Here is a 26,878-nt window from a genome sequence, read left to right on the forward strand (position 1 = left end):
GTGCTATGTAAAATTTTCAGCAACGCTTGCGACCTTCATCTCTCGTTAAACAAACTAAAAGATTCAACATATTTTTCTGTATTCATCATTTTAATATAAATATTTCCAAGTACGTTAGATAGAGATATTATTGATCTGCTCCATATCAAAAGTTAACAGCTGACCTGCACTTGTCTCCATATTTGGTCATGATTTCCATATTTGGTCATGATTTCCATATTTGGTCAAGGGAAAAAACTAAACAAATGTTAAAATAAAGCACGAGAACAGGGATTCTTATCTATTTTTCTTTCTTCAGTTGCAAGTTAATCATGATCAGGCAAACGGAGCTATCCGTTGTCTAGATTAGTGTGCCAAGAACGGCCTATCAGACATTTGACATCATTAAGAACACTGAAATTAGATACTAACCAAAGAGTCCTTTTACACAAACAATCAAATAAGTTCAAACAATTTAACATCGTATTGGACCGATTCAATTGGCCCGTGGTTCAATTCTGTCAGTTGAACTTTATGTTACAATAACTGAGACTTAAAAGTCATGAGTAAAGTCTTCTAACCGGGAGGTTAAACAACACTAAATCAATGTAAGACTAACAGCAAAAACAATGCTGACCAGGACGTTAAACAACACTAAATCAATGTAAGACTAACAGCAAAAACAATGCTGACCAGGACGTTAAACAACACTAAATCAATGTAAGACTAACAGCAAAAACAATGCTGACCAGGACGTTAAACAACACTAAATCAATCAATGTAAGACTAACAGCAAAAACAATGCTGACCAGGACGTTAAACAACACTAAATCAATGTAAGACTAACAGCAAAAAACAAGAAAACATGAATATAGATATTTTAATACAGTAAACACAATAATATCCAGTAATTTGGAATGACTGAGATGATTTGATTGTAACAGTTTAAATATTAATCTCTCTCTCTCTCTCTCTCTCTCTCTCTCTCTCTCTCTCTCTCTCTCTCTCTCTCTCTCTTTTAATCGTAGTTTCATAGTAACCGTGGTGTAATCAAACCAAGGAAAACTGTAGTTTTGATTAATAGAAAAGAGATAAGAAATCTACTTCCACCAGAGGTTACTTTACATCCGGTTTCGTCCACCAATTGCATTTGGATTCTTTCATCCAGGCCAGTTGTCAGTGGCGAGGTCTGTTTTATGTATTCAACAAATACGTCGGTGTCTAGGATGCCTTCAATAAACAGTGTAAAAAGTCTGTATTATATGTACGGAAAGGAAAATATATACCCTTCATGAGGCGATCATCAATAAACTTAAGCCTATTATTGAATTTTATTGTACGGAAATGTCAACATAACGACCAGTGATCTTTCTGATATTTTGATATTTCTCCTCAAAGCTCGTTCTCTAATTGCCCTGAAACTATTTAAACTAACTTCTGCAGTCAATCTGCTTACATAACTCGATCAATGATATAATGGACGTAAAAATTCTGTCTTCTGCTGACAATGTAAATGAATATGCGGCTCCATGGTTAAAAGTTCACATATTATGAGAAAAAAAAGTGTTTTGAATGATCTATCAGGAATATACTCGCCTTTGGTCGTTGCGCGGAAGAACTCGCAAACTCGTTCCACTTTACAACGACCTCAGATGGCCACAGTATTTTTGGATATTCAGTCAATAGTCTATAATGAATTACTCTTTCATGATATAAGGTAGCTAATTTTAGAGTCTGAATGGCCTCACCGACAACGTGCTTCTGTATGGCGTAATCTCTGATCATCTTGTATCCATCTCCTCCAGTCAGCAAGAAGTTGGATAAAACAATGTCGTACAGTTTGTCATTGTCTAATGGAACGAATTCCGGAACATCACACTCCGAGCATATAACCTTCAATTCCACGACGCGTTGACCTTCCGGCTTTTGCAGATTGTACTTCACTCGTATGCCTATTAAAAAAAACACAAAAACCACCCAACGTAGAATATATTTTAAAGACTACTGGAATTTCAGAGAAATCATTCTTTTACTATTGCGTGAAAACAACGACGTCACTTCCTTAAGTATACCTGTGTACTACATGTAATAACGGTATCACTCCCTTAATTAAATGTACCTGTGTACTAATAGCGGTATCACTCCCTTAAATGTACCTGTGTACTAATAACGGTATCACTCCCTTAAATATACCTGTGTACTAATAATTAACGATATCACTCCCTTAATTAAATATACCTGTGTACTAATAGCGGTATCACTCCCTTAAATGTACCTGTGTACTAATAACGGTATCACTCCCTTAAATATACCTGTGTACTAATAACGGTATCACTCCCTTAAATGTACCTGTGTACTAATAACGGTATCACTCCCTTAAATATACCTGTGTACTAATAATTAACGATATCACTCCCTTAATTAAATATACCTGTGTACTGATAGCGGTATCACTCCCTTAATTAAATGTATCTGCATATTAATAACTGTATCACCCCCTTAAATATACCTGTGTACTAATTATGAAGATATTTTGTTTTCAAACTAGCGTGGATAATGTGTCTGTACTGGAGATATATAATGATTTATGTGGATAATGTGTCTGCACTGGAGATATATAATGATTTATGTGGATAATGTGTCTGCACTAGAGATATATAATGATTTATGTGGATTATGTGTCTGTACTGGAGATATATAATGATTTATGTGGATAATGTGTCTGCACTAGAGATATATAATGATTTATGTGGATAATGTGTCTGCACTGGAGATATATAATGATTTATGTGGATAATGTGTCTGCACTGGAGATATATAATGATTTATGTGGATTATGTGTCTGTACTGGAGATATATAATGATTTATGTGGATTATGTGTCTGTACTGGAGATATATAATGATTTATGTGGAGATATATAATGATTTATGTGGATAATGTGTCTGCACTGGAGATATATAATGATTTATGTGGATTATGTGTCTGTACTGGAGATATATAATGATTTATGTGGAGATATATAATGATTTATGTGGATAATGTGTCTGCACTGGAGATATATAATGATTTATGTGGATTATGTGTCTGTACTGGAGATATATAATGATTTATGTGGAGATATATAATGATTTATGTGGATTATGTGTCTGTACTGGAGATATATAATGATTTATATGGATAATGTGTCTGTACTAGAGATATGTTAGCTGACCTGTTTTTATATTCATATGAAGCAGAATTTATTCAAAAACGTCTACGTGAGAAGAAAAAATCTCTCGCTGTGACCTTCAATTCGACTTTTAGATATATCGATGACGTTTTGTCTATTAACAATGATAGCTTTCATTCATATGTCGATTTGATATATCCCTGTGAGCTGGAAATAAAGGACACCACAGAGTCGTCCACTTCTGCTTCATACTTAGATATTTCATTGAAAGTAGACATTAACGGCAAACTAACAACTCAACTGTATGACAAACGGGATTATTTCAGCTTCTCCATCGTCAACTTCCCACATTTATGTAGCAATATTCCATTATCACCTGCATATGGTGTTTATATATCTCAACTGATTCGATATGCAAGAGCTTGTTCTGGGTATAGTCAGTTTTTAAATCGAGGTAAGCTACTGACAAACAAGTTGATGGTACAGGGATTTCAACAGTCTCGATTGAAGTCAGCATTTCGCAAATTCTATGGTCGTTATAACGATCTAGTTCGTCAATACAACCTCGCATTGGGTCAAATGCTGTCTGACGTGTTTCATACCGATTGTTAAGCCGTTCTTGGCACACTGATTTTGACTGCGGATAACTCCGTTTACCTGATCAGGATATGGGGCTCACGGTGGGTGTGACCGGTCAACAGGGGATGCTTACTCCTCCTAGGCACCTGATCCCACCTCTGGTGTGTCCAGGGGTCCGTGTTTGCCCAACTATCCATTTTGTATTGCTTGTAGGAGTTATGAGATTGATCACTGTTCGTTATCTTCACCTTGCATATATAATGATTTATGTGGATAATGTGTCTGCACTGGAGATATATAATGATTTATGTGAACTATCTAATTGCATGTATTGCTCGCACCTTCTTCACACATGGTCGAAATAAGAAAAAATGTCAATAAGTTTGAAAATAAGTTGAACTACTGCCTGATAATGCCTTATTCCTATATCAGGAGTAAGGTATTATCAGACTAAATTCATTATACTACAATGTATATGTAAAACTATTCAAATTTGCACAGATCCACGAATTGCTGGAAAAATAACATGTGTTATGCTAATAAGACAGTCATGTGGTCAGCACTCGGCTCTTTTCGGAAAGAAAGTGTTTTGTACCTGACGACGTTCTTTAACTACCCAAGTATGCACCAGGTACATGTAGTTGCTAACGTTATTCGTGTTACTATACATTTCGTTTGTTATAAAACACCACCTCGCGTCTTGAATAACTGAAACATTTACGTATAAGAAAGCAAGTATTACACAAATGTGCCACTCACATGAACTTATCTACAAAACTGGTATATTGGATCCGGATAAATTGTTTACAAATCTGATGCTTGGGCAGTGCCGTACTTCTACATTTTTCCGAACTGGTGGTATCCGAGGTCATTACACATCGGAGATTACGAAAAGGAATTATTGTGAGGAATGAATCGAATTTTCTGCTGATTTTGACGGATTTATTCCTTCAGGTCCACTTTGATTCAATAAAATTACTATTAGGCGCGTAGCCACGCGTACGTTTGTACGCACAAACGTCCACATCATTTTTGAAACAACAAAAATAAATTAAAAAACGAATTAAAAAAGGAGAGAGAGAGAGAGAGAGAGAGAGAGAGAGAGAGAGAGAGAGAGAGTGGGGGATTAGAAATATCAATAGATAGTGAAGGGCAACATTTATGACAATTATATTTGTCCTCTCCTACTATCGGTCAATTATTGGTCTGTTGTCTAAACCGGTTAACCGCTCTATCTTTCTCATGTTTGAGATTTTACAAGCGTTTGTCCGTATTTCGTACAAAAACAGAACAGACCTCGAATATGGCTGCGTAACAAATTTTATAAAGTGAACGAAAAATGCGTTCAGGAGCGTCAAATATACACATCGAAATCGTCTAAAATTTACCATTCCCCAAACCCCCTACCTACTCGGGCGTCCACATCAAAAGTACCCTGGCTACGCCCCTGACTACGAATTCTTAACTTTAATTTCAAATTCTGTGATGATTAAAGACATTAATTACAGTACTCTGTTGTTATTCCGGGCTAGAATGTAACATTTTCGTAGATGTTCAACTTGTATCCTACCAGATACTTGCAAAAATCCGCCATCAGGGTCCTTTGTGTTGTAGGACGTCACACTGTGTTCCATTACTTGAAGCAGGTACCGACCCTGAAGTTTTATCGTTTCCATGGTGTTTCTAAATGGCTGTACGCTTATAGCATTACTCAAAGTAACTGTCCCTGAAAAACAATACAAAGTATGGAAATAGCTCACTCCTAGAAAGTTCATTGTATCGGCCTATACATTTAATGGGATTAGAATTATTTTCAATACACGTGTGTCCACTGTGAGGTTTTTGGTGCAGTGCATTTAGAGCTATCCCTGTTTGTCTTGTACACATAGTGTCACGTGATTGTCTTGCACACATAGCGTCACGTTTTGTTTCAGTGGCGTTTGGGGAAAGTTAATCACGGTTTTTATGTCTCTCAACTAAGAATTTGATAGATAAAGTTAAATATCCCACCTCGTTCCTACATTTTTATCATTTAATGTACAATAACGTTATGCTCCAATATTAAATATTATTTTTTTTAAATTTTATTCCATTTGATAAATGCGTTTTTCTTTCGTGTCGTGGTCAACATTCCGTGATAACTCTCGTGTTAAGGTCAATATTCCGTAATAACTTCCTTCTTGTGGTCAATATTCTGTGATAACTTTCTTTTTGTGGTCAATATTCTGTGATAACTTTCTTTTTGTGGTCAATATTCTGTGATAACTTTCATTTTAAGGTCAATGTCCCGTGATAAATTTTGTGCTATGGACGACGTTCTGTGATAACTAGACAATTTCAGGATATCTCCTGCTACGATGGAAACCAAGAGCATTGAAAAAAACCGATAAAGAATGTGGGGCGATAGGGGAACGGGATGTCTTGAAATTTTGAATGCAATTTTTGTCAAACGGAGGAAATTTTCAATGTACACACACCTTGAATGGAGGAGAGGATCACCTATGAATAAAATACCGACATGCATACATCTAAACCCATTACATTTCACAATGTCGTGAATGAAGTTAAAGAGGTAGGCGATTTATTCTAGTGGTATTATCCTGGATGTATTCCACAAAGCCCTTAATTACCTCTATTGAAAGATGCTCGTATCGATCCCGAGTTCACGATGGCTATAAATACACGGGTGGAGTTGATCGTATCCGCATCCTTCAAATTCATGAACACGAAGGAATCAGCCACCAAATTCCCTGAAATGATAAATATAGATTACAGTTTGCATATCATAATAGTGACACTCGACTCGGTCTATGGGTACCGCAACGTGTACCTAACGGCGGGCGGTAACTGTCAGATAAACTTAGCTTTCTGTCATATATCCAGCTGAAAGATGCAAAATCGCTGATCTTTTAACAAATTGATTAGGTATTTTAATTGCAATGATTTATCAAAACAAACCGAAGATAAAAAGGGGAAACGGAACAATAGAAAGGAAATGACGTCATCACGCCTTTGAATGTTCTGCAGATCAACCTTCTTTTTTTTTTTGCCCATTTGCATGTATTGAAAACTTTTTCTTTGCAGGAGCTTCTGCGGTCTTTAGTAGAGTATCTGACTGGGGATTCTGGAGACCCCGGGTTCGAATATCGGTCTGGTCCGTAGCAGTTTTCCCTTCCTTTTACATCTGGTGCCTTGACCAGGATCTGGTGCTGACAGGTGAAATGTCTGCCAGGGGATAAAGATCCTGGGATGAGGTTTTCAATCGTGAAAACATTTAAGAATGGAGGAATGTAACGGTCAGCGGTCAGACGGGTTTGATCGCCGGTTGCCAGATAGCTCAAGTAGTAGAGCATCTCGCTAGAGCTTCAGGTGACCCGGGTTCGAATCCCGGTCTGGTCCGTTGCATTTTCCACCTTTCTGTTACAGTTGGTGCCATAAACCACCCCTGGACTTGCAGTTGAAAATCATGCCAGGGACAAAAAGGTTCTGAGTTGTATGCCTTCAAGGGAGAAGAAAATTTATGGAGAGGAGAATGAAGCGATCAGCCGGGTTCGATCGCAGGTGGCCAAATACCGGTAGCTCATTTGGTAGAGCACCTGACTGGAGATGGTTCGAATCCCTGTCTGGTCCGTTGCATTTTCTCCATTTCTGTTACATATCTATCTATCTGTATGTATGTCTGTCCGTCGGTCCGTCTGTCTCTCCGTCGGTCAGTCTGTCTGCCTGATATTACCAATCTATCTATCTGTTTACTCATTATACATGTGTATGTATATCAAAACCCAAACGCCCGCTTTTTATTCAATGGGCAAATCGTGTAAGGTGTACTTATTCATCGTTTTCCATTCTGTCACACCTCTATTCCATCACATGACTGTGTCATGATTTCCTTCAGTAGCTCTCCTATTTACTCAAATAACTAGTCTAGTAATTACATTTAACAGAACATCTTATTTTAGCGCTATTCGCGTCATTTGTTCCGGCCATGGACATATTCTATTCGCGTCAAATTCCCAATATTTGCTGTGTCGCACCAATATGAAATATTTTTAGGAAACATAGAAACATACGTCACAGTGAACAACTATAATGATTATAATATATTCAAAACATAAATTTCATTGTTGAAAATACATGTACATGAGGTTTAGCGCGCCATTGAAGTACATGTATGTATGCGTGAAGCATCGCAGTGTATACCCACATGTATTTTCAATGATGAAATGTATTTCTTATATTTACATTGTACATTTATTTCTGTCGGAATATGTCCATACGTTATAAAAATAGACATGCTATATTTATCAATATTCATATGAGCATTGTTCACAACTGAAACGCGCGCACGAGAAAATGGTTATCAGTACAATTTGTAGCGATGTCAAAAGCAAAAAAAACATTGAAAATGTAAATATTACACGATATTCAAGTACATTTGAATATTCAGACAACATAAATCATTTTCTAGCTCTCTACAATCGTTTCTTCCTCTCTCACAAATCTCTCCTACATGGATACAATGAACAAGCAAAAAACGTCATACGTTATGCGTCATCACTTTTTGTGCCGTGATGTATCGTTCATGGTATGTGTTCATGTGATTCACGCAATAACCCACTACTTTTAACTACACAATTACTTGAAAGAATCCTTTTGATTGTCAAATATGCTTCATTCATAATCCGCTCATCATTGCCTATTCATCCCTTCAGATCCGCCACACAGTCTTGCGGTCCACTTACCCATGTTACATTCTCTCAGTCTACAGATCCGCCACACAGTCTTGCGGTCCACTTACCCATGTTACATTCTCTCAGTCTACAGATCCGCCACACAGTCTTGCGGTCCACTTACCCATGTTACATTCTCTCAGTCTACAGATCCGCCACACAGTATTGCGGTCCACTTACCCATGTTACATTCTCTCAGTCTACAGATCCGCCACACAGTCTTGCGGTCCACTTACCCATGTTACATTCTCTCAGTCTACAGATCCGCCACACAGTTTTGCGGTCCACTTACCCATGTTACATTCTCTCAGTCTACAGATCCGCCACACAGTTTTGCGGTCCACTTACCCATGTTACATTCTCTCAGTCTACAGACATCACGCTTTCCCTCAATTTTGACCAACGTTCTTCCGATCACTTCTTTGGTGGCGTTTTCTATCTCCATATAGAATTTATCAACAACTTGCATCACAGTCGGATCTGGAAAGAGAATCATGGACCCATGTCAGAACCGAGATTCTGGTTGATGTCCTCGGAAGAGGCGTACCAGAACCTGTACCCCGGACTCGTGGAACCGGAACCAGAAACTGTACCCCGGACTCGCGGAACCAGAACCTGTACCCCGGACTCGCGGAACGGTATTGTGTGGTTTCCTTTGTGAACAGCTGCAATGAATCTTCACACAAAAAGGAGATAGGGCTTCTTGCTATCGAATGACTTTCAGTACCAATAAGTTATTGTACAAGTTATTGCGAATTACTTCGTTTACCTGATCAAGATGGGCGTAACCTTAGAATTTCTGATATTTATCACTGTTTACGTTATCGCCATCTATTTTCATTCACTTCAGCAGAGGTTAAAAGCATCTCCGCATACTTACGGTACATCACTAATAAAGAAAAACAGTCTATAGGAACTCTTCAATATCAGGAGATAAACTAATGGCATTGCGTCAAATGAGTACTATATAATCACTGTTTTTATTTTTAAATTTTCAAACCTAGACGGTAAGCTTTACAGCAATAATAGTGATAGGGAGTTAGTTTAACGGTCAAATCACTTATTTGATGCGTACCACAGTGCTACCTCAGTGTACATTAATTGCTAGAACCGGCCGAAGCTGAATGAAAATTTCCGAACACAAATTATGAAGGACTGCTCCGAGATTTGGTGAAGGCGTCAGTCCAAATATCCAGCCGAGCCAAATCTCAACGAAGATTAGAACAGTCCCACTGCAACGCGGCATACTGCCATCAGAGATGTCACACCACAGTGTCTCTGTTTATTCTTGAATTATTTATTCCCGGTGTCTCATTCGCATGGGTGGGTGGGTGTGCGTGCGTATACAGTTCTATACCGTTGCGCAACCTCACGATCCCGATGACGAGCCGTCTAAGGCGTTTGTAGAGACGAGTGTACTTTTATGAACATGCAGAGCTCTTGCCACAGCGTTTAACTTCACAGTCCTGCTGCGTACATTTTTAGGAAGTCTAGACATCTAACAAGTACGTGTACGTAATATGAGAAACGAATTTCAGTAACGAACTATCTGAGATGCGTGCACGTGCTGTGTTAGTAGGTATATCTCGCGGACATAAGAAAGCGTAGGGTAACCAAGTTCAATCAACCGTAAATTGTTTGGGAAAGCATACGATATCACGCAATTTAAACTTGATATCATTTCAAAGATAAAACCTTTTCAACGGGTTGCATTTCTTTTCCGCGTCAGTCTCCTACACGGAGAAGAATATTATTCTATCACGGGGTTGTCACGTGAATGATACATGTGTGCTGATTAACCATTCACTACAGAGCTGATGATTGGGTGATTTATATATAACCTTTCTCCAGTTACCACGAAGCCGGGGATTGGGTGATTTATATATAACCTTTCTCCAGTTACCACGAAGCCGGGGATTGGGTGATTTATATATAACCTTTCTCCAGTTACCACGAAGCCGGGGATTGGGTGATTTATATATAACCTTTCTCCAGTTACCACGAAGACGGGGATTGGGTGATTTATATATAACCTTTCTCCAGTTACCACGAAGCCGGGGATTGGGTGATTTGCTAACCTTTTACTATGGAGCTGTTCAGAATAATAGGGTTTCCTCCATGTGATATAACTTTTCCGTTGTCATCAAATTGGACTTGCAGAAAGCCCAGATACTTTCCGAATGCGAAATCCTGAACCACAAGAGTTACCTCTCCATTAGGTTTCCTAACCACGTGAGGATAGTCACCATCGGGGGTTTCAACAGATGGCTTAGTGCCTGAAAACAACAGGAAATATTTGACATCTTTTGACAGAGGCAAGAAAGTTATAAAGCAGGTCACACACAACAAAATGCCACTCATAAAAATGTCAACTCCGTATATAAATGACCTGTAGTTCATAAGTCATTTCACATACACCTCCTCCGCCAAAGTTTTAGAAATACAGCAATAAATCAAAGTAAGGCTTGTCTCAGTTAATTTTGTAATGACAGTTAGTTGACTCGTTTGACCAGGGGAGGTACTGCAAGTTAGTCTGAGAGTAACAAAATCAAATCTTTGCTCTGCAGTAATAACTGATCACTGATTCCAGTGGCGTAGCTAGGTTTGAAATATTTGTAAGCAGGGGGTCGGGGGGGGGGGGGGGAGCCCCCCCCCCCCCCCCCCGAAGGTGAGGACATTTTTCGTAATATGTAATAAAATTTAACGAAAATATTTGTAACCACGTGCTTACAGTGCTACAATGTAGCTACGCCACTGGATTCTACCAGCGTTCGTAATTAAGTCGATAGTCAATCAATTATTTATAATCGGTTCAAAATCTCAAATATGTCACAAAATATGAACAGGGGTGAACTTTTCGACGACTAAAACAAGTCACAAGATCATAAATTTTAGTATTGATAAAATGGTCGTATTTTAAAAGCATCTAGGCGTCATTTCTTGTAGTCAACAAAATATAGCGATGTTAAAGTTTGAATGATGGTCAAGGTCAATGGAGGGTCATAAAATGTAAATGTACCGGTATCTCAATATTTCTTGTTTCACATGTTAACGCTGTGTCCGAAAACTAAGACAGTGTCCGTACTAAACATAATACAAATTAAATAATGGCATGTATGTACAACGATTTATGATTATCGAATCCGCGTCTCAATAGTTTGGTCCACGCCTTGTTTATCGTGGTACCTGATCCGCGCCTTTTTCGTTTAGTGTGTTTACCGTTGTACAAAAACGTATTGGTGTGTCCTCCCACCACGATGTCCACTCCTACTACCTCGCTGGCGATTTTCTTGTCCACGGAAAATCCAGCGTGACCCACAGCAATGATTTTGTTGACCCCCTGGCTCTCTAACTTGGTGACCTCAGTACGAATTGACGTCATTTCCTCCTCAAATTTGAGGCTTCCTTTAAAATAACAAAAATGCAATTTGGATTCAAGTCTGGAAAACTAGCGCTGTATATGTATAGAATATATATCTAGGAGTGATATTTATTTGGTTTGATCAATACGTGTATACAAGTTTGGATCTGGACAATTGTCCTTGTTGGATTTGTGACATTCGGTGATACTGGGGCGGTAAAATTGGGTTGCACCCAAAATAGCATAGAATAAATTTTTAGGTAAATTATTCCCGACCACCTCTGCAGTCCCATCTGTATATGTCTGTTACCAGCTGCTACGTGTACAAATTAAAGATAACGATAGTAGTCACTGATAAATGCATTTCTCTAACTAGATATTATCTCCCCTTTTGATTTGACGAAATTCGAATCTCATTTTCACAATAACGCATTCGGGCATATAAGTTAACACTGACCCATGAACTCTGAAGAAAAAGTATATTATAATATGGAGAGTTTTAATAGAAAGACATACAAACTTTGTTAAATCAAGCATTATGTACAGCGACTGCCTACATTTTCCATTTTAGTTACTTATAAGAACAGTTTAGTTACTTAAAAGAACAGTTTAGTTACTTATAAGAACTCTCCAAGGATCTTGGTACCATTTTTGCATTACAGACCCGAACTTAAGTTTCCCTTTCTTTAGAAAAAATAGTAATTTATCCAAGACAACAATCGTTCGTTTGAAATGCTCGCATTATGAGTTCCATTAACAAAGTTCGTTACAATGTAGGCCTAAATGTATGTCCGTCATGTGCATAAGGCTCCGTAACCAAATGGAGATAATGGATGCTTTCATACGCAATAAAACACCTGGTCACCAGAGATGACTGGAGATTTATGGATTTACAAATGGAAATCCTTTTAAGCATCCATGTGATTTTTGTCTCTTGTAAATCGTTGCTATAGACTCCACCTGATTTTCCTTAATAGGGCACCATAAATAGATCCCGAATTCTTATACAGAGTGCAATGACTCCGCTAGGTTACCTCGCAAATAGAGATACATGTAATAATGATTACTATATGTCGAATTGAGGTGAATTTACTTCACACATATCCATACTGTCAAAATGCTACACAAAACTGTCACTACACAATACTGTCATAATGCTACACAATACTGTCATAATGCTACACAATACTGTCATAATGCTACACAATAGTGTCATAATGCTACACAATACTGTCATAATGCTACACAATACTGTCATAATGCTACACAATAGTGTCATAATGCTACACAATACTGTCATAATGCTACACAATACTGTCATAATGCTACACAATACTGCCATAATGCTACACAATACTGTCATAATGCTACACAATACTGTCATAATACTACACAATAGTGTCATAATGCTACACAATACTGTCATAATGCTACACAATACTGCCATAATGCTACACAATACTGTCATAATACTACACAATAGTGTCATAATGCTACACAAGAGTTATACTGTCATAATGCTACACAATACTGTCATAATGCTACATAATACTGTCATAATGCTACACAATAGTGTCATAATGCTACACAATACTGTCATAATGCTACACAATACTGTCATAATGCTATACAATACTGTTATAATGCTACACAATACTGTCATAATGCTACACAATACTGTCATAATGCTACACAATACTGTTATAATGCTACACAATACTGTCATAATGCTACACAATAATGTCGCTACACAATACTGTCATAATGCTACACAAGAGTTATACTGTCATAATGCTACACAATACTGCCATAATGCTACACAATAGTGTCATAATACTACACAATAGTGTCATAATGCTACACAATACTGTCATAATGCTACACAATACTGTTATAATGCTACACAATACTGTCATAATGCTACACAAGAGTTATACTGTCATAATGCTACACAATACTGTCATAATGCTACATAACACTGTCATAATGCTACACAATACTGTCATAATGCTACATGTACACAATACTGTCACAATGCTACACAATACTGTCATAATGCTACACAATACTGTCATAATGCTACATGTACACAATACTGTCATAATGCTACACAATACTGCCATAATGCTACACAATACTGTCATAATGCTACACAATACTGTCATAATACTACACAATAGTGTCATAATGCTACACAATACTGTCATAATGCTACACAATACTGTCATAATGCTACACAATACTGTCGCTACACAATACTGTTATAATGCTACACAATACTGTCATAATGCTACACAATAGTGTCATAATGCTACACAATACTGTCATAATGCTACACAATAGTTATACTGTCATAATGCTACACAATACTGTCATAATGCTACACAAGAGTTATACTGTCATAATGCTACACAATACTGTCATAATGCTACACAATACTGTCATAATACTACACAATACTGTCATAATGCTACATGTACACAATACTGTCATAATGTTACACAATACTGTCATAATGCTACACAATACTGTCATAATGCTACACAATACTGTCATAATACTACACAATACTGTCATAATGCTACATGTACACAATACTATCATAATGCTACACAATACTGTCATAATGCTACACAATACTGTCATAATGCTACACAATACTGTCATAATGCTACATAATACTGTCATAATGCTACACAATAGTTATACTGTCATAATGCTACACAATACTGTCATAATACTACACAATAGTATCATAATGCTACACAATACTGTCATAATGCTACACAATACTGTCATAATGCTACACAATACTGTCATAATGCTACACAATAGTTATACTGTCATAATGCTACACAATACTGTCATAATGCTACACAATACTGCCATAATGCTACACAATACTGTCATAATGCTACACAATACTGTTATAATGCTACACAATACTGTCATAATGCTACACAAGAGTTATACTGTCATAATGCTACACAATACTGTCATAATGCTACATAACACTGTCATAATGCTACACAATACTGTCATAATGCTACATGTACACAATACTGTCACATTGCTACACAATACTGTCATAATGCTACACAATACTGTCATAATGCTACATGTACACAATACTGTCATAATGCTACACAATACTGCCATAATGCTACATAATACTGTCATAATGCTACACAATACTGTCATAATACTACACAATAGTGTCATAATGCTACACAATACTGTCATAATGCTACACAATACTGTCATAATGCTACACAATACTGGCGCTACACAATACTGTTATAATGCTACACAATACTGTCATAATGCTACACAATGGTGTCATAATTCTACACAATACTGTCATAATGCTACACAATAGTTATACTGTCATAATGCTATACAATACTGTCATAATGCTACACAAGAGTTATACTGTCATAATGCTACACAATACTGTCATAATGCTACACAATACTGTCATAATGCTACACAATACTGTCATAATGCTACATGTACACAATACTGTCATAATGCTACACAATACTGTCATAATGCTACACAATACTGTCATAATACTACACAATACTGTCATAATGCTACATGTACACAATACTATCATAATGCTACACAATACTGTCATAATGCTACACAATACTGTCATAATGCTACACAATACTGTCATAATGCTACATAATACTGTCATAATGCTACACAATAGTTATACTGTCATAATGCTACACAATACTGTCATAATACTACACAATAGTATCATAATGCTACACAATACTGTCATAATGCTACACAATAGTGTCATAATGCTACACAATACTGTCATAATGCTACACAATACTGTCATAATGCTACACAATACTGTCATAATGCTACACAATACTGCCATAATGCTACACAATACTGTCATAATGCTACACAATACTGTCATAATACTACACAATATTGTCATAATACTACACAATAGTGTCATAATGCTACACAATACTGCCATAATGCTACACAATACTGTCATAATGCTACACAATAGTTATACTTTCATAATGCTACACAATAGTGAAGTATGTTGGAATTTTGTCATTTCTAATCTTATAATCATCATTAGCACTCTGTACAACAATGTGAATTTTCCATTGAAAACAAAGTATACCCATGTTAATGATGACGCTTCATGTGTATATATATAGAATTTCAAAGTGAAACTAGTATATCAACCTATCTTTACTCTACTTCATGTTTTTTTCGTTTCTCTCCACGGTCTATCGTTGATTAACATGTACTAACATGTAAATTTGACGGTGTAGTTTGTTTAACGGCACGTTAAAAAATTTTCACTATCGATTTCATTACAAACACTGAAAAATAGTTCAACAGGAATTTTCACTTCTTTACACATACAGTGGAACTCACCAGGTTGGGATATCATGGGCGTGTCCTTTGTGGTGTAACCTATGATCCCGATCTTTTCCCCGCCCACGTCTGTGACGTAGCTCTTTGACACATGAGGCGCGATTCTAGGTTCCGTCGCTGAATTGATGTTGGCACTAAGAATTGTAAAGTTTGCGTTCTGTAGAAATGGCAAGAGACCATCAATATTGTTGTCAAATTCATGGTTGCCCAGCGCCTAGAAAGAGAGAAAAATAGTTTTATTCTCAACAAATACAGTGTTACACCTAGGAAAATATATTGAAGCGAATAAACTCATATTGCGTGTACGGTGGACAGAAGAGAAGGAAAAAGCAGAAACTCAGAGGCCACAATTCTCACATCAGTCGTTCTCGTGAATAAAAATAAAAATAATCTGTATACCAAAAACATTACTATTCCAACATCAAAATCAAAATACTCTGTCACATGATGAGAAACAATCAATGAATATCGAAAACTTTACTATTTCAATCCATTTGCACTTTACAGTAGAATACGTTCAAACCAAAAGCTTATACTCGGGTCCATTACATGCTGTTAGACGTCTGTCAAGTATGTAGTATCTAGATATGATGAATAAAAGATATCACAATTTATTTTGGAAAGACGTGTGGATTTGAAAAAAAAAATAGAAAAAAAACAACTTTGTCCTCTCCTAATCATGAAGAATGTTGCATGTCTCTAATAAGATGAAGTTTAAAAAGCGCTGATCAGCGGATGTGAGTCACTCGAGTGGTGATCAAATTAATTCTAATGATTGCATGCAACCCAAACCCTCCTTCTGGGGCTGCAGCAGAATAAGCCCGGAAGTTTATCTTCGCGCTCGCCACCCCTGGGCTTTGACCTTGATCTAAATACCACAGAAAATCCTTTGTAAAATTTACCACGGATTTATCTAATGGGAGACAATCACGGTTTGGTGATTTGGATTTAGAGTCCAAGGTCATTGGCAAGGGTTACGTCCCTTATATATAGTGCTCAGATTCAGATTCTTTATTTCCTTAAGCTATACAGCTCATCGGTTATAAATACAAAATATTTACAAATATATACAAATAAGATAGTAGAGGGTGAGCAGACATGCAAACACAATTTTGAGGATATAAAATCAATGCATTTCAACATACATATGACAATACACGAGAATAATATGTCGTAGCAAGTACAGAATTCATAAGTTACATGAAGATCAAAACTTTGAAGCCTGTTGTAGGAACTTTCCTAAATTATTGAGTTCTTTTGTATTATTTACACTAAGAAGTTTTACTAATTTGAAGACACTGGGTTTCTTGTAATATTTTTTTTTTTTTTTTGATATATTTAATTCTTAAACCGTTATAAAAGGGACATTTTAAAATAAAATGAAATTCGTCTTCTAACTCATTTAGGTTACAAAATGTACAAATCCTTTTACTTCTTGAAATATTTTTATGCCTGCCCTTCTCGATGTTCAAAGAGTGTGAAGATGTCCGAAATTTTGTTATATATTTATTTCCATTGGGATCAATCGGTTTAATTTTTTAAGATAGAACTGAAAACAAAAATTTTCAATAAGGTGTTGATATCAAAAAACATTTTTGGTGAATTTACAAAAGATGAAAAAATATTTTGCTTATATATATCTAACAATTTTTGTTCAATTACCTGGCCACTTCCTGATTCTTCTCATAAATATGTTAATCTCCTGTTGAATAATTCTTGCTTTATACTTATAACCCAACTGTCGTTATTCAAAATCATGTAATCAAAACATTCTTTTAAAATACAGTTATTTGCATTTCTAAGTTTTAACCAATATTTAAAAATGCGCATTTTTCTTCTGACATATAGAGGTAACCGTCCTGATTCACAATAGATAACATTATTTGTACGCTTACTCACTCGATCCCAATAACTTTTTACAAAACATAAGATGAACCTTTACAACATCAAGTGCCTTGAGAAACCCAAAATTTCGCATGCACATGAAATAATGCTATGTACATAAGTATCAAATACAGAACACTGTGTTTCTACATTAAAGTGATGGCTTTTCAATCTATTAGATATTGCACACAACGCCTTTCGCCCTTGTTCTGCCACTTGCTTTTGTGTTTTTAAAAAAATTCCATTTTAATTAAACAACATTCCCAAATAGTTAAAATTATTGACAACTTCAATATTCTGATTCTCAATCCATTCTCAATCTCTGAATCCATTTTTCATTATTCCTTATAATGCCCCCAATTTCTAAAAATAACAACTTTTGTTTTTGATATGTTCACAATCAAATTCCAATCTTTTGTATAAACATGTAATGCATTCAACATTTCCTGCAAACCATCTAGTGAGACACCATTCATTTATATTTCTAATCTTTATTTTTGCTATTCATTTACATCTTCTTTTCGAAATTCGAAACAAAAGCAGAAAATGAAACTTTTCACTTAAGGTATCCAATGTGTAAGGAAAGGGGGTTAAAAAAATTAACGATATTCTCGTGTGATGCCATAGGTTTTGCAAAAATCTAATTAAACTTTGCGCATGATAGAAATCTGTCTTTCAGAGGAAATTTATTCACTGGATAAAATAAAAAAATCTGGTAAACTATTGAAAGGGAAAAAGTTTATATTTTCCATAGGTAATCAATTATTTATAATCTTAAAACATTTTGTCATGGGCAATAAATCCTATGCTGCTTTGGTTATTAATCAAATCAAATCAAACTATATGATCGAGCGGAAATTGATACAGTTTTCCCTCTTTAACATTGATAAGTCACATGAGGGTGGGCTACCTTAAATAAAGATAAAATAAAGATAAATCTTCAGATTGCTTTTAAATTATTATGAAAGTGAAGCATGTCAAATTAATCCCATGATTGGTTAATGATTAGAAGCCAATCGTTTTGAACTTGACAGTTTTGGGCGAGTTATCCATACTTGTTTAAAATAAGAAAAAGCTAATTTCCTAGAAATATCTGTAGTAAATTCTAATTCAAGAATATTTTCATAGAGAGTAAAATTCAGGGTGAACTAAATCAAGCAGTAATGCACCAGACTTTAATTTTAAATTCCTGTGGTAGATTAATATCATTTGATAAACCCTTCAAAATGATTTAATACTTGCAAAAATCCCACCATCCATTAATCTAATGTGAAATTTGATAGTGATACGCTGAATACCTTAAACAGTTATCTAAATCAATTTCTCTTCCCCTAGTGTAAATTTTATTATTTCTGAATGGTAACAGGCAATAGCAGGGCCGTAACTGCCGATGAGGCAGACGAGGCAACTGCCTCGTCTGATTTTTTGGCAAAAAAGAAAATAAAAGTCAGAGAAAAAGAGGAAATGAAGAGGGAAAATTGAGTAGGAATAGTTAAACTTATAATGACAGGTGTTTACTTCAACTTGATGTGACACTGTCTACATCAATATTGACATCGATCTTTTTGTCGGATTTTTTTCGTCAGTAAACCGGCATTAGTTCTTGAATTATTTATTTCCCGCGAAATCGTGACAGTTCACAGTCCTGAGACCGTGGCTAAATTCAACGGTAAGTGTCAAAACTATAATCATAATTTATTTTCGAGGGGTTCGTCATATCGGACTCTTTCAGTACATAGTGATGCATTAAACTACGCTCTGATAAAATTGACCAGTTACCTGCCAAAGGTCGGTGGCATGTAAAGTAAAATTGGAGTGGTACCCTCCGGGTAATCTGGCTTCCTCTACCGACTAAATGGTATGGCTGAAATACTGCTGAAAGTGACTTAAATCCCATTCAACCAGTCAAACAATCAAATACACCAACGAACGAAGTTCAGAGGTATTCAGTCACGTTGACTGCGCTGTCCGTCTTTCTGTGCTAATTCGCAATCCCCCATTGAATCATGAAAGTTCTGCTGTTATTAATTAAGCTATCGCTTTATGAAAAAAAATCATTGTTTGTATGTCTAATGGTTAGGTCGTATTCGGAAAAAAAAATTGTCGAATGTCCAGATGAAATTTACGGGTAAATGCCACATTATATACTCTTGAAAATCGGTCTGATATTAGTAGCAAATCCTCGGGACCCGATATGATAATAGTGAAATGACCAATATTGTTTTTTATTCTGGTATTGATACACAAAAAAAAGTTAATAATCTGTCGACGACGCCAATTGTTTTCTGGTCTGTTTGTCGTTATTTCATGTGTATTGAACATTTGTATAAAAAAGGAACGGATGTTGTGTTGATTGACATCTAGTAATGACTTCTGCTCAAACCGGTGCTTATTGTTGATGGGATCATTGCGACTTAAATATGAAGAACAACAATAAAAACGTTGTTCCATTGCGATTTTACCATGTATTTTATTGGGTCAGGGACTTTGTCTCATGTACATTTACCCCTTATCCTTCATGTTTTATGCTTCTGTAGTGTTTAATATTTATTTATTTACTGCAATATCGGTATTTTTTTTGGTTTTACCTATGGTTTTATCCTGGGAGAATTTCAGAAATTTCTCACTACATGTATATATAGTATTGATTTATGATTTAATTGTTTGAAAGAGCACTTTGCGAACTGATGATATTGACACTCTAACCGTTATCACGAATTGCACATATTTTGATGCAGGTTATCTGACGCCGGTAGCCATGTCGTTTAAACAGTCAAAACTGGGGGCGTATTTCAGTAAACGCACACCCGAGGAAGATCCACAGGAGCCCCATGATCCATCTAGTTCAACTGATGTTCCGTCACAAGAACCAACTTCCGATATAGATATGCAGGAGCCCTCGAGATCTAGCTCAGAGAATGTTCCATCAACCACGAAAAGTCCGTCACCATCAGATAATCCACAAATGAATTTCACTCATCATGAGGATCCAATAAAATTCATCGATAGAAATCTCACAGAATACGAACGGCAACAATTATTGGAACATAAATGGGTACCAGACAGTAAATTTAGATATCCAGTCAACGAACAAGGCAGGCGGTACAACAATAGCTGGGAAGAAAAAAGACCATGGTTACGGTATTCACTTTCAAACGAAAGTGCATTTTGTGCCTACTGTATTGCATTTCCAGTAACAGTATCAGAAACAAATCCTGAATTTGTAAAGATTGGATTCAGGGATTGGAAAAACGCCATGGGAGATAAACGAGGCGCATTAGACAAACATTCAAAATCAGAAAGACATAAATTATCCCAAGAAAAATGTGAGATGTTTTTGATGACAATTAAAGGTGAGAAGGAACAAGTTACAGAAAGTATTAGTAAAGCACACCAGGAAAAGATCAAGAGAAACAGAGCATGCTTGATATCCATAATAGACGTTATAATAAGACTTGGACATAGAAACATTGCTTTTCGGGGCAACTGGATAAAGGAGGACGGTAAAGAAGACGGCAATTTTCAATATTTTATTGACTGGAAAGCCAAGTTCGATGATGTTCTGAGTTTGCATTTATCGACAGCACAATACAAATATTTGTCGCCAAAAGTTCAAAATGAATTTATTAATTTATGTGAACTGGAAATTCGTGAAGCAATAAGAGATCGTTGTACAGAGTCCGAATTTTTCAGTGTTATGGCTGACGAGACAACAGATGTTTCAGAGAAAGCACAGCTGTCTATTTGCGTAAGATATGTTAATATGGAGGAGGACGGTTACAAAGTCAACGAAGATTTCCTTGGATTTTTAGAAGTTGACCAAACTGACGCACAGACTATTAGTGACGTAATTTTGCATAATCTTGGACAGAATTGGAGTTTCGACCTGACAAAGCTGAGAGGACAAGGCTATGACGGTTGTGCTACAATGTCCGGTGCAATATCAGGAGTCCAGAAAAGAATTCAGGAAGCACACCCGGAAGCAAAGTATTTTGTTCACTGTAATTCACATCGTCTTAATCTGGTAATAGTCAATACATGTAATAAAGTGGTGGAAGCAAGAAATGCGCTTACAATACTTGGTAAAATAACATGGTTTATTTGTGGTGTCAGTAAAAGGAAGGCCATCTTGATGAAAGAGGTACAAGAAGCAAACAAAGACCTAGACTTCGACCTACTGTATGAAAATGAAGACGCCCTTTTTGAAGCTGCAATGAGACAAACCATGATGCCTAAACTGTCTGAAACGAGGTGGACGTCAAGGGTCGACACTCTTTCTTGGCTTTTGGCTCATTATAAGTCCCTTCTGAATGTTCTTGAAACTGTACAGTCAAAATCTAAAGGTCAGGCAGCAGCCGATGCTTCATCATATCATGCTGTATTACTGAAATTTGATTTTATCGTTGTTGTAGTTATGCTACAGTACACGCTTGGCTACATTAGACCATTGTCAATACTTCTCCAGTCTGAGAGTTGTGACCTGGTGAAGGCTCATCAAGAGGCGCGTGATCTTTTGTTGATTTTTCAAGGAATAAGGTCTGATTCAGATAGAAAGTTTCATGATCTGTATGAGAGAAGCGAATCGATCGGTGATGAAAATAATGTTGTGCCAACAAAGCCACGAATCGCACAACGGCAAAGACACAGAGCAAATGCACCAGTTGAGAGTATAGAAGATCATTATCGTGTTAACTACTTTCTTCCTTTTATTGACCACATCATTTCACATTTGAATTCCCGATTTCCAGAAGAACTGAAAGCCATTTTCTATGGCAATTACCTAGTTCCAGCCCTTTTGAATAAGATCAATCCGGAAATAGTAAATGCAATGAAAACAGAGTACATGAATGACTTACCACATCCAAATGATCTACAACAAGAAATTGACAGATGGGCAGCAACATGTGTCCGCGCAAACTTGCAGTCTGTAAAGACACTTACAGACTCGATTAAGTATGCCGATGTGGAATTGTATCCAAATATTCATGTAATATTAAAACTACTTCTGACATTACCGGTCGGTTCTTGTGCGTGCGAGAGATCGTTCTCAGCTTTGCGGCGTTTAAAAACATGGTGCAGGGCAACGATGACTGAGAATCGACTGTGTGGTTTAGCCATGTTGCATGTTCACCGTAATGACAATGCAGGGAAAGTGAGTCCAGAAGCTGTGTTAAAAAGATGGGATCTCAGTGGAACTAGAAAGATCGAACTTGCATTCACAGACACTGACTAATTAATAAAAATTATCAAACAAATCAAGATGTGTTAATATTTTTAGTGAAGCTTTGACAAGAGACATTTGTTCTGCTTGCTATCAAATGGCTAATCCTTAATTTAATATAAATGTTATATTATAGGATATATGTTTAAAATGAAGACAAGCACCTTTGTCTTTGACACCATATTACGATTCTTTACATAGTACAAATGAAACACAAACATGATAAATTGGGATTTAAAAAGTGTCATTTTCAGTCGTAAAGTCAATCGGCGGCCCCCAATCCCCTGCCTCCCCTGATTTAGAACCCTACTTACGGCCCTGAATAGCACATGTCAAATAGAATTAGAAACAAGAAAATTGTGAAGCACATGTCCACCCGGACGTTACACGGTACGCTTACCTCATCTACATATATACACAAGCACAGCAGTCGTTATACTCGGTGTAACGTGTAGCGGTCACCCAGCCAAGTGCTAAACACACTCGCCGTTGCTTAACTTCCGTGATCAAGAGAGACACTCTACCACATCACTAGAAAAGCTAGCTCTCTAGCGAGGCAGTACAAGTTCCCTCTTACACTGACCGCTACAATAGGCATAGCTACAAAGCACACGTATTTAGCTCTTCTAACAATGTCATGTCATTTCCAAATTCATGTAGAAAGTTTAGCTACGGGAGCCCATTAGTGCAAACCAAAACTAAATAAAAAACAAAATATTATATAAAACACGAAATTATTAGATAAAATATTAAATGAAAAACGGAAATATTAAATAAAAAACGGAAATATTAATTAAAAAACCAAAGCTAAATAAAAGACGAAATGTATATTTCATATTTCGTTTTTATTTAATATTTTCGGTTCGTTTTAGTTTTGTTTATTTAAATAATTTCGCTTTTTTTTAATAGATAGTTTTGGTTTGCACTAATGGGCTTCCGTATTTAGCAATTTAAAATTCAATTAAATTTTATGCCATGAGGTGACAAAAACAAAAGATCTAATTGCCTAGTGTAGATTTGGCATGCCATTTGTAAAAGGAAATTCAGTTTTAAAAAGTTGTGTAATAATTGTTTTATCTTAAAAAATTAATGAATATACACTGTACCATAGCATCATAACCAAGAAGGTTCATCATGGTGTAAGTGACCAGCCCCCCGTAGTGAGTGAACCAGAGGGTCCCCTGAAATTGGTCTCCTGCGTCCAACAAAAGCGTGTTCCGATGTTCTTTTCGGAGCTCCTCTATTTTGGTCTTCATTCTAGCTGCTCCACCGAAACACTGTCTGCCATCAGCACATTGTCCCCCATATGCGTTCATCTCTTGAATTCTCGCGTGAACGTCGTTAGTATGAAGAATGGTCAGTTCGTATCCATGGCACACTATGGAGATGGAAACGATAGTGAAATAACGAAGAAGTCCAATATTTTTCTGACAATTCATGACTGCTGAAAGTTTCACTGAGTCAACTTTAAACATAATCTATGTCAATATTGTTCACCAACAACACAAGGTTCGTTGTTTAATTACAATGTACAGTAACGTTGCTCTGGGTATATAGAGCATCCCATTGTTTTCCCTGATTCTGACCTACACGAGGAACACGTCTACTCGCCGAAGAAGAAATGGGACTCAAATATCCGCCAGGAAGTTGATTAACTGAAATAATGATAATCTAATTACGGAAATGCGCCTCGTGAATCGTCTTTATCAGTTGGTTCAAATGAGTATATCGATATTCAAAAATTAGGATAAACATACTCTAGCTGTTGCGCGTCCGTGTGGAAGCGGCTCAAAGAGGATATCTTAACCATGCAGTGTTCGATAAACAGGTAGCGCAAAGGAATGTAAATTCAGAGGTTATAGAATGACAATAATGATTGAAGTGAAGATTGTTACAATTTGAACAAACATTCAGATCTCTTCTGTTCCTAATCGGCATCAGTGTACAACTCTTCGATATATATATATATATATATATATATATATATATATATATATATATATATATATACATGTATATATATAAAATTCAATAAAAAAAGCAGGAAAATATACAGTTCCAAAATATATTTAAATCACTAGCGCTTTCTGGATTTTAACATCCATCCTCAGGTGAATACAAATTTGATATATATATATATATATATATATATATATATATATATATATATATATACACCCAGAGCAATGTTACTGTACATAAATTATTATTATTATTATATATATATATATATATATATATATATATATATATATATATATATATATATATATCCCTATAATCGTCTGAATGATGAGACGAAATACAGGAATATAGTCAGCATCATATGTGTACAGCGCTTCAATAAATATCTAAATCCCTGATATTTGAATGACGGGACGAAATATGGGAATAGTCAGCATCCTGTGTATATCGCTTCAGTTTACATCTAAAGCCCTATAGTCGTCTGAATGATGAGATAGAATACGGGAATATAGTCAGCATCCTGTGTATAACGCTTATTCGAGACAAAATATGGGAATCACGGAAAATATATAGCTTATAAATATTTAAGACCGATTATCAGAATCTAAAAAACACCGATATTTTCTATACACTGACCAGAGGAAAGATCATGATATTAAACACTTTCACCTCTGTGTCTGTTTAAGTAATTTTAACCGCATACTGAATTTTGGGGCTTTTTCTTATTTATATTTTTTCGATCTTTCTGTCGTAAATTTTCGTTTCCACAGGCACCTGAAGTGTGGATAGCTTGTATAGATCTTATGTACATACCCTCTCCCCTTCTAGAATGAAATTATTTTCATACAGAACCAATAATTTATCCAAAATATGTTATGTCCCCACCGATCCCCTGATAAGTCGTTCTGAATTAGTCAGTGTCTACCTTCCCCCGCCGATCCCCTGATAAGTCGTTCTGAATTAGTCAGTGTCTACCTTCCCCCACCGATCCCCTGATAAGTCGTTCTGAATTAGTCAGTGTCTACCTTCCCCCGCCGATCCCCTGATAAGTCGTTCTGAATTAGTCAGTGTCTACCTTCCGTAAGCATTTGAGAAGACCACTTGATATTGATACTAATATATGTACATATAATATATTAGTGAAGTAGGTACTTAAATTGCATGCACATGCTAAGTTTCTGTAAATGACTTATTACGTCTGTTTACTAATAATAACAGATGAATAATATTAGTATACACACTTCATAACATAAATTTACAGGAACAAATGTACCTGTGATCCTACGTCAGAGTTACAGGAATAGGCCTCATATCGGGACAGAATGAACAGCAGAAATGCATGTTTAGAATTTTCCCTCCTTTCAGCTGAACGCCTGGGAACAAATCTGGTGCTCAGAACTGTACATGTGTGTGAAACCTGAAGACCTTTTTCAAAATTGTGAAATCCAAGAGGCCCCTTAGTCTAGGATTTATATCCTAGAAATGGAGATCACGTGATGAAATAGAATCTTTAAAAACTGTCTTCATCTACGTTTCTTATCCATATTAATGAACTGAGTATATAATGAG

The 26,878-nt window shown here is 36.2% G+C and overlaps 1 protein-coding gene across 3 annotated transcripts; it reads right to left on the reverse strand.

Annotated features, from left to right (window-relative positions):
* Positions 1–844: 844 nt before the first annotated feature.
* On the reverse strand, positions 845–26,878 carry LOC125675588 (snake venom 5'-nucleotidase-like). 3 transcript variants are annotated; one of them, XM_056159134.1, is made up of 10 exons: positions 26,583–26,878; positions 24,451–24,999; positions 16,240–16,453; positions 11,679–11,864; positions 10,538–10,735; positions 8,808–8,939; positions 6,360–6,479; positions 5,300–5,455; positions 1,728–1,931; positions 845–1,209 (listed from the first exon to the last, which is right to left on the reverse strand). In XM_056159134.1, exons 2-10 carry the CDS (start codon positions 24,817–24,819, stop codon positions 1,010–1,012), a joined length of 1,779 nt encoding a protein of 592 aa, XP_056015109.1. In that variant the 5' UTR covers positions 24,820–24,999; positions 26,583–26,878; the 3' UTR covers positions 845–1,009. The 3 variants fall into 3 exon arrangements, with proteins under 3 accessions (XP_056015109.1, XP_048769297.1, XP_048769296.1); XM_048913340.2 differs by having other exon boundaries at positions 24,451–24,722; positions 26,583–26,714; XM_048913339.2 differs by lacking the exon at positions 26,583–26,878 and having other exon boundaries at positions 24,451–24,722; positions 24,842–24,976.

This window comes from Ostrea edulis, chromosome 3 (genome assembly GCF_947568905.1).
Source record: "Ostrea edulis chromosome 3, xbOstEdul1.1, whole genome shotgun sequence".
In the NCBI taxonomy this organism is placed as follows: domain Eukaryota; kingdom Metazoa; phylum Mollusca; class Bivalvia; order Ostreida; family Ostreidae; genus Ostrea; species Ostrea edulis.

What these genes read in the sequence shown, in the direction of transcription:
- LOC125675588 (XM_056159134.1), bottom strand. Translation starts at nt 24,819, where the DNA reads ATGTTTAAAGTTGACTCAGTGAAACTTTCAGCAGTCATGAATTGTCAG. An exon ending in TTCTTGGTTATGATGCTATG is followed by an intron (nt 16,454 to 24,450) that starts GTACAGTGTATA and finishes CTCTCTTTCTAG; the next exon opens with GCGCTGGGCAACCATGAATT. An exon ending in CATACAGAAGCACGTTGTCG is followed by an intron (nt 1,210 to 1,727) that starts GTGAGGCCATTC and finishes TGTTTATTGAAG; the next exon opens with GCATCCTAGACACCGACGTA.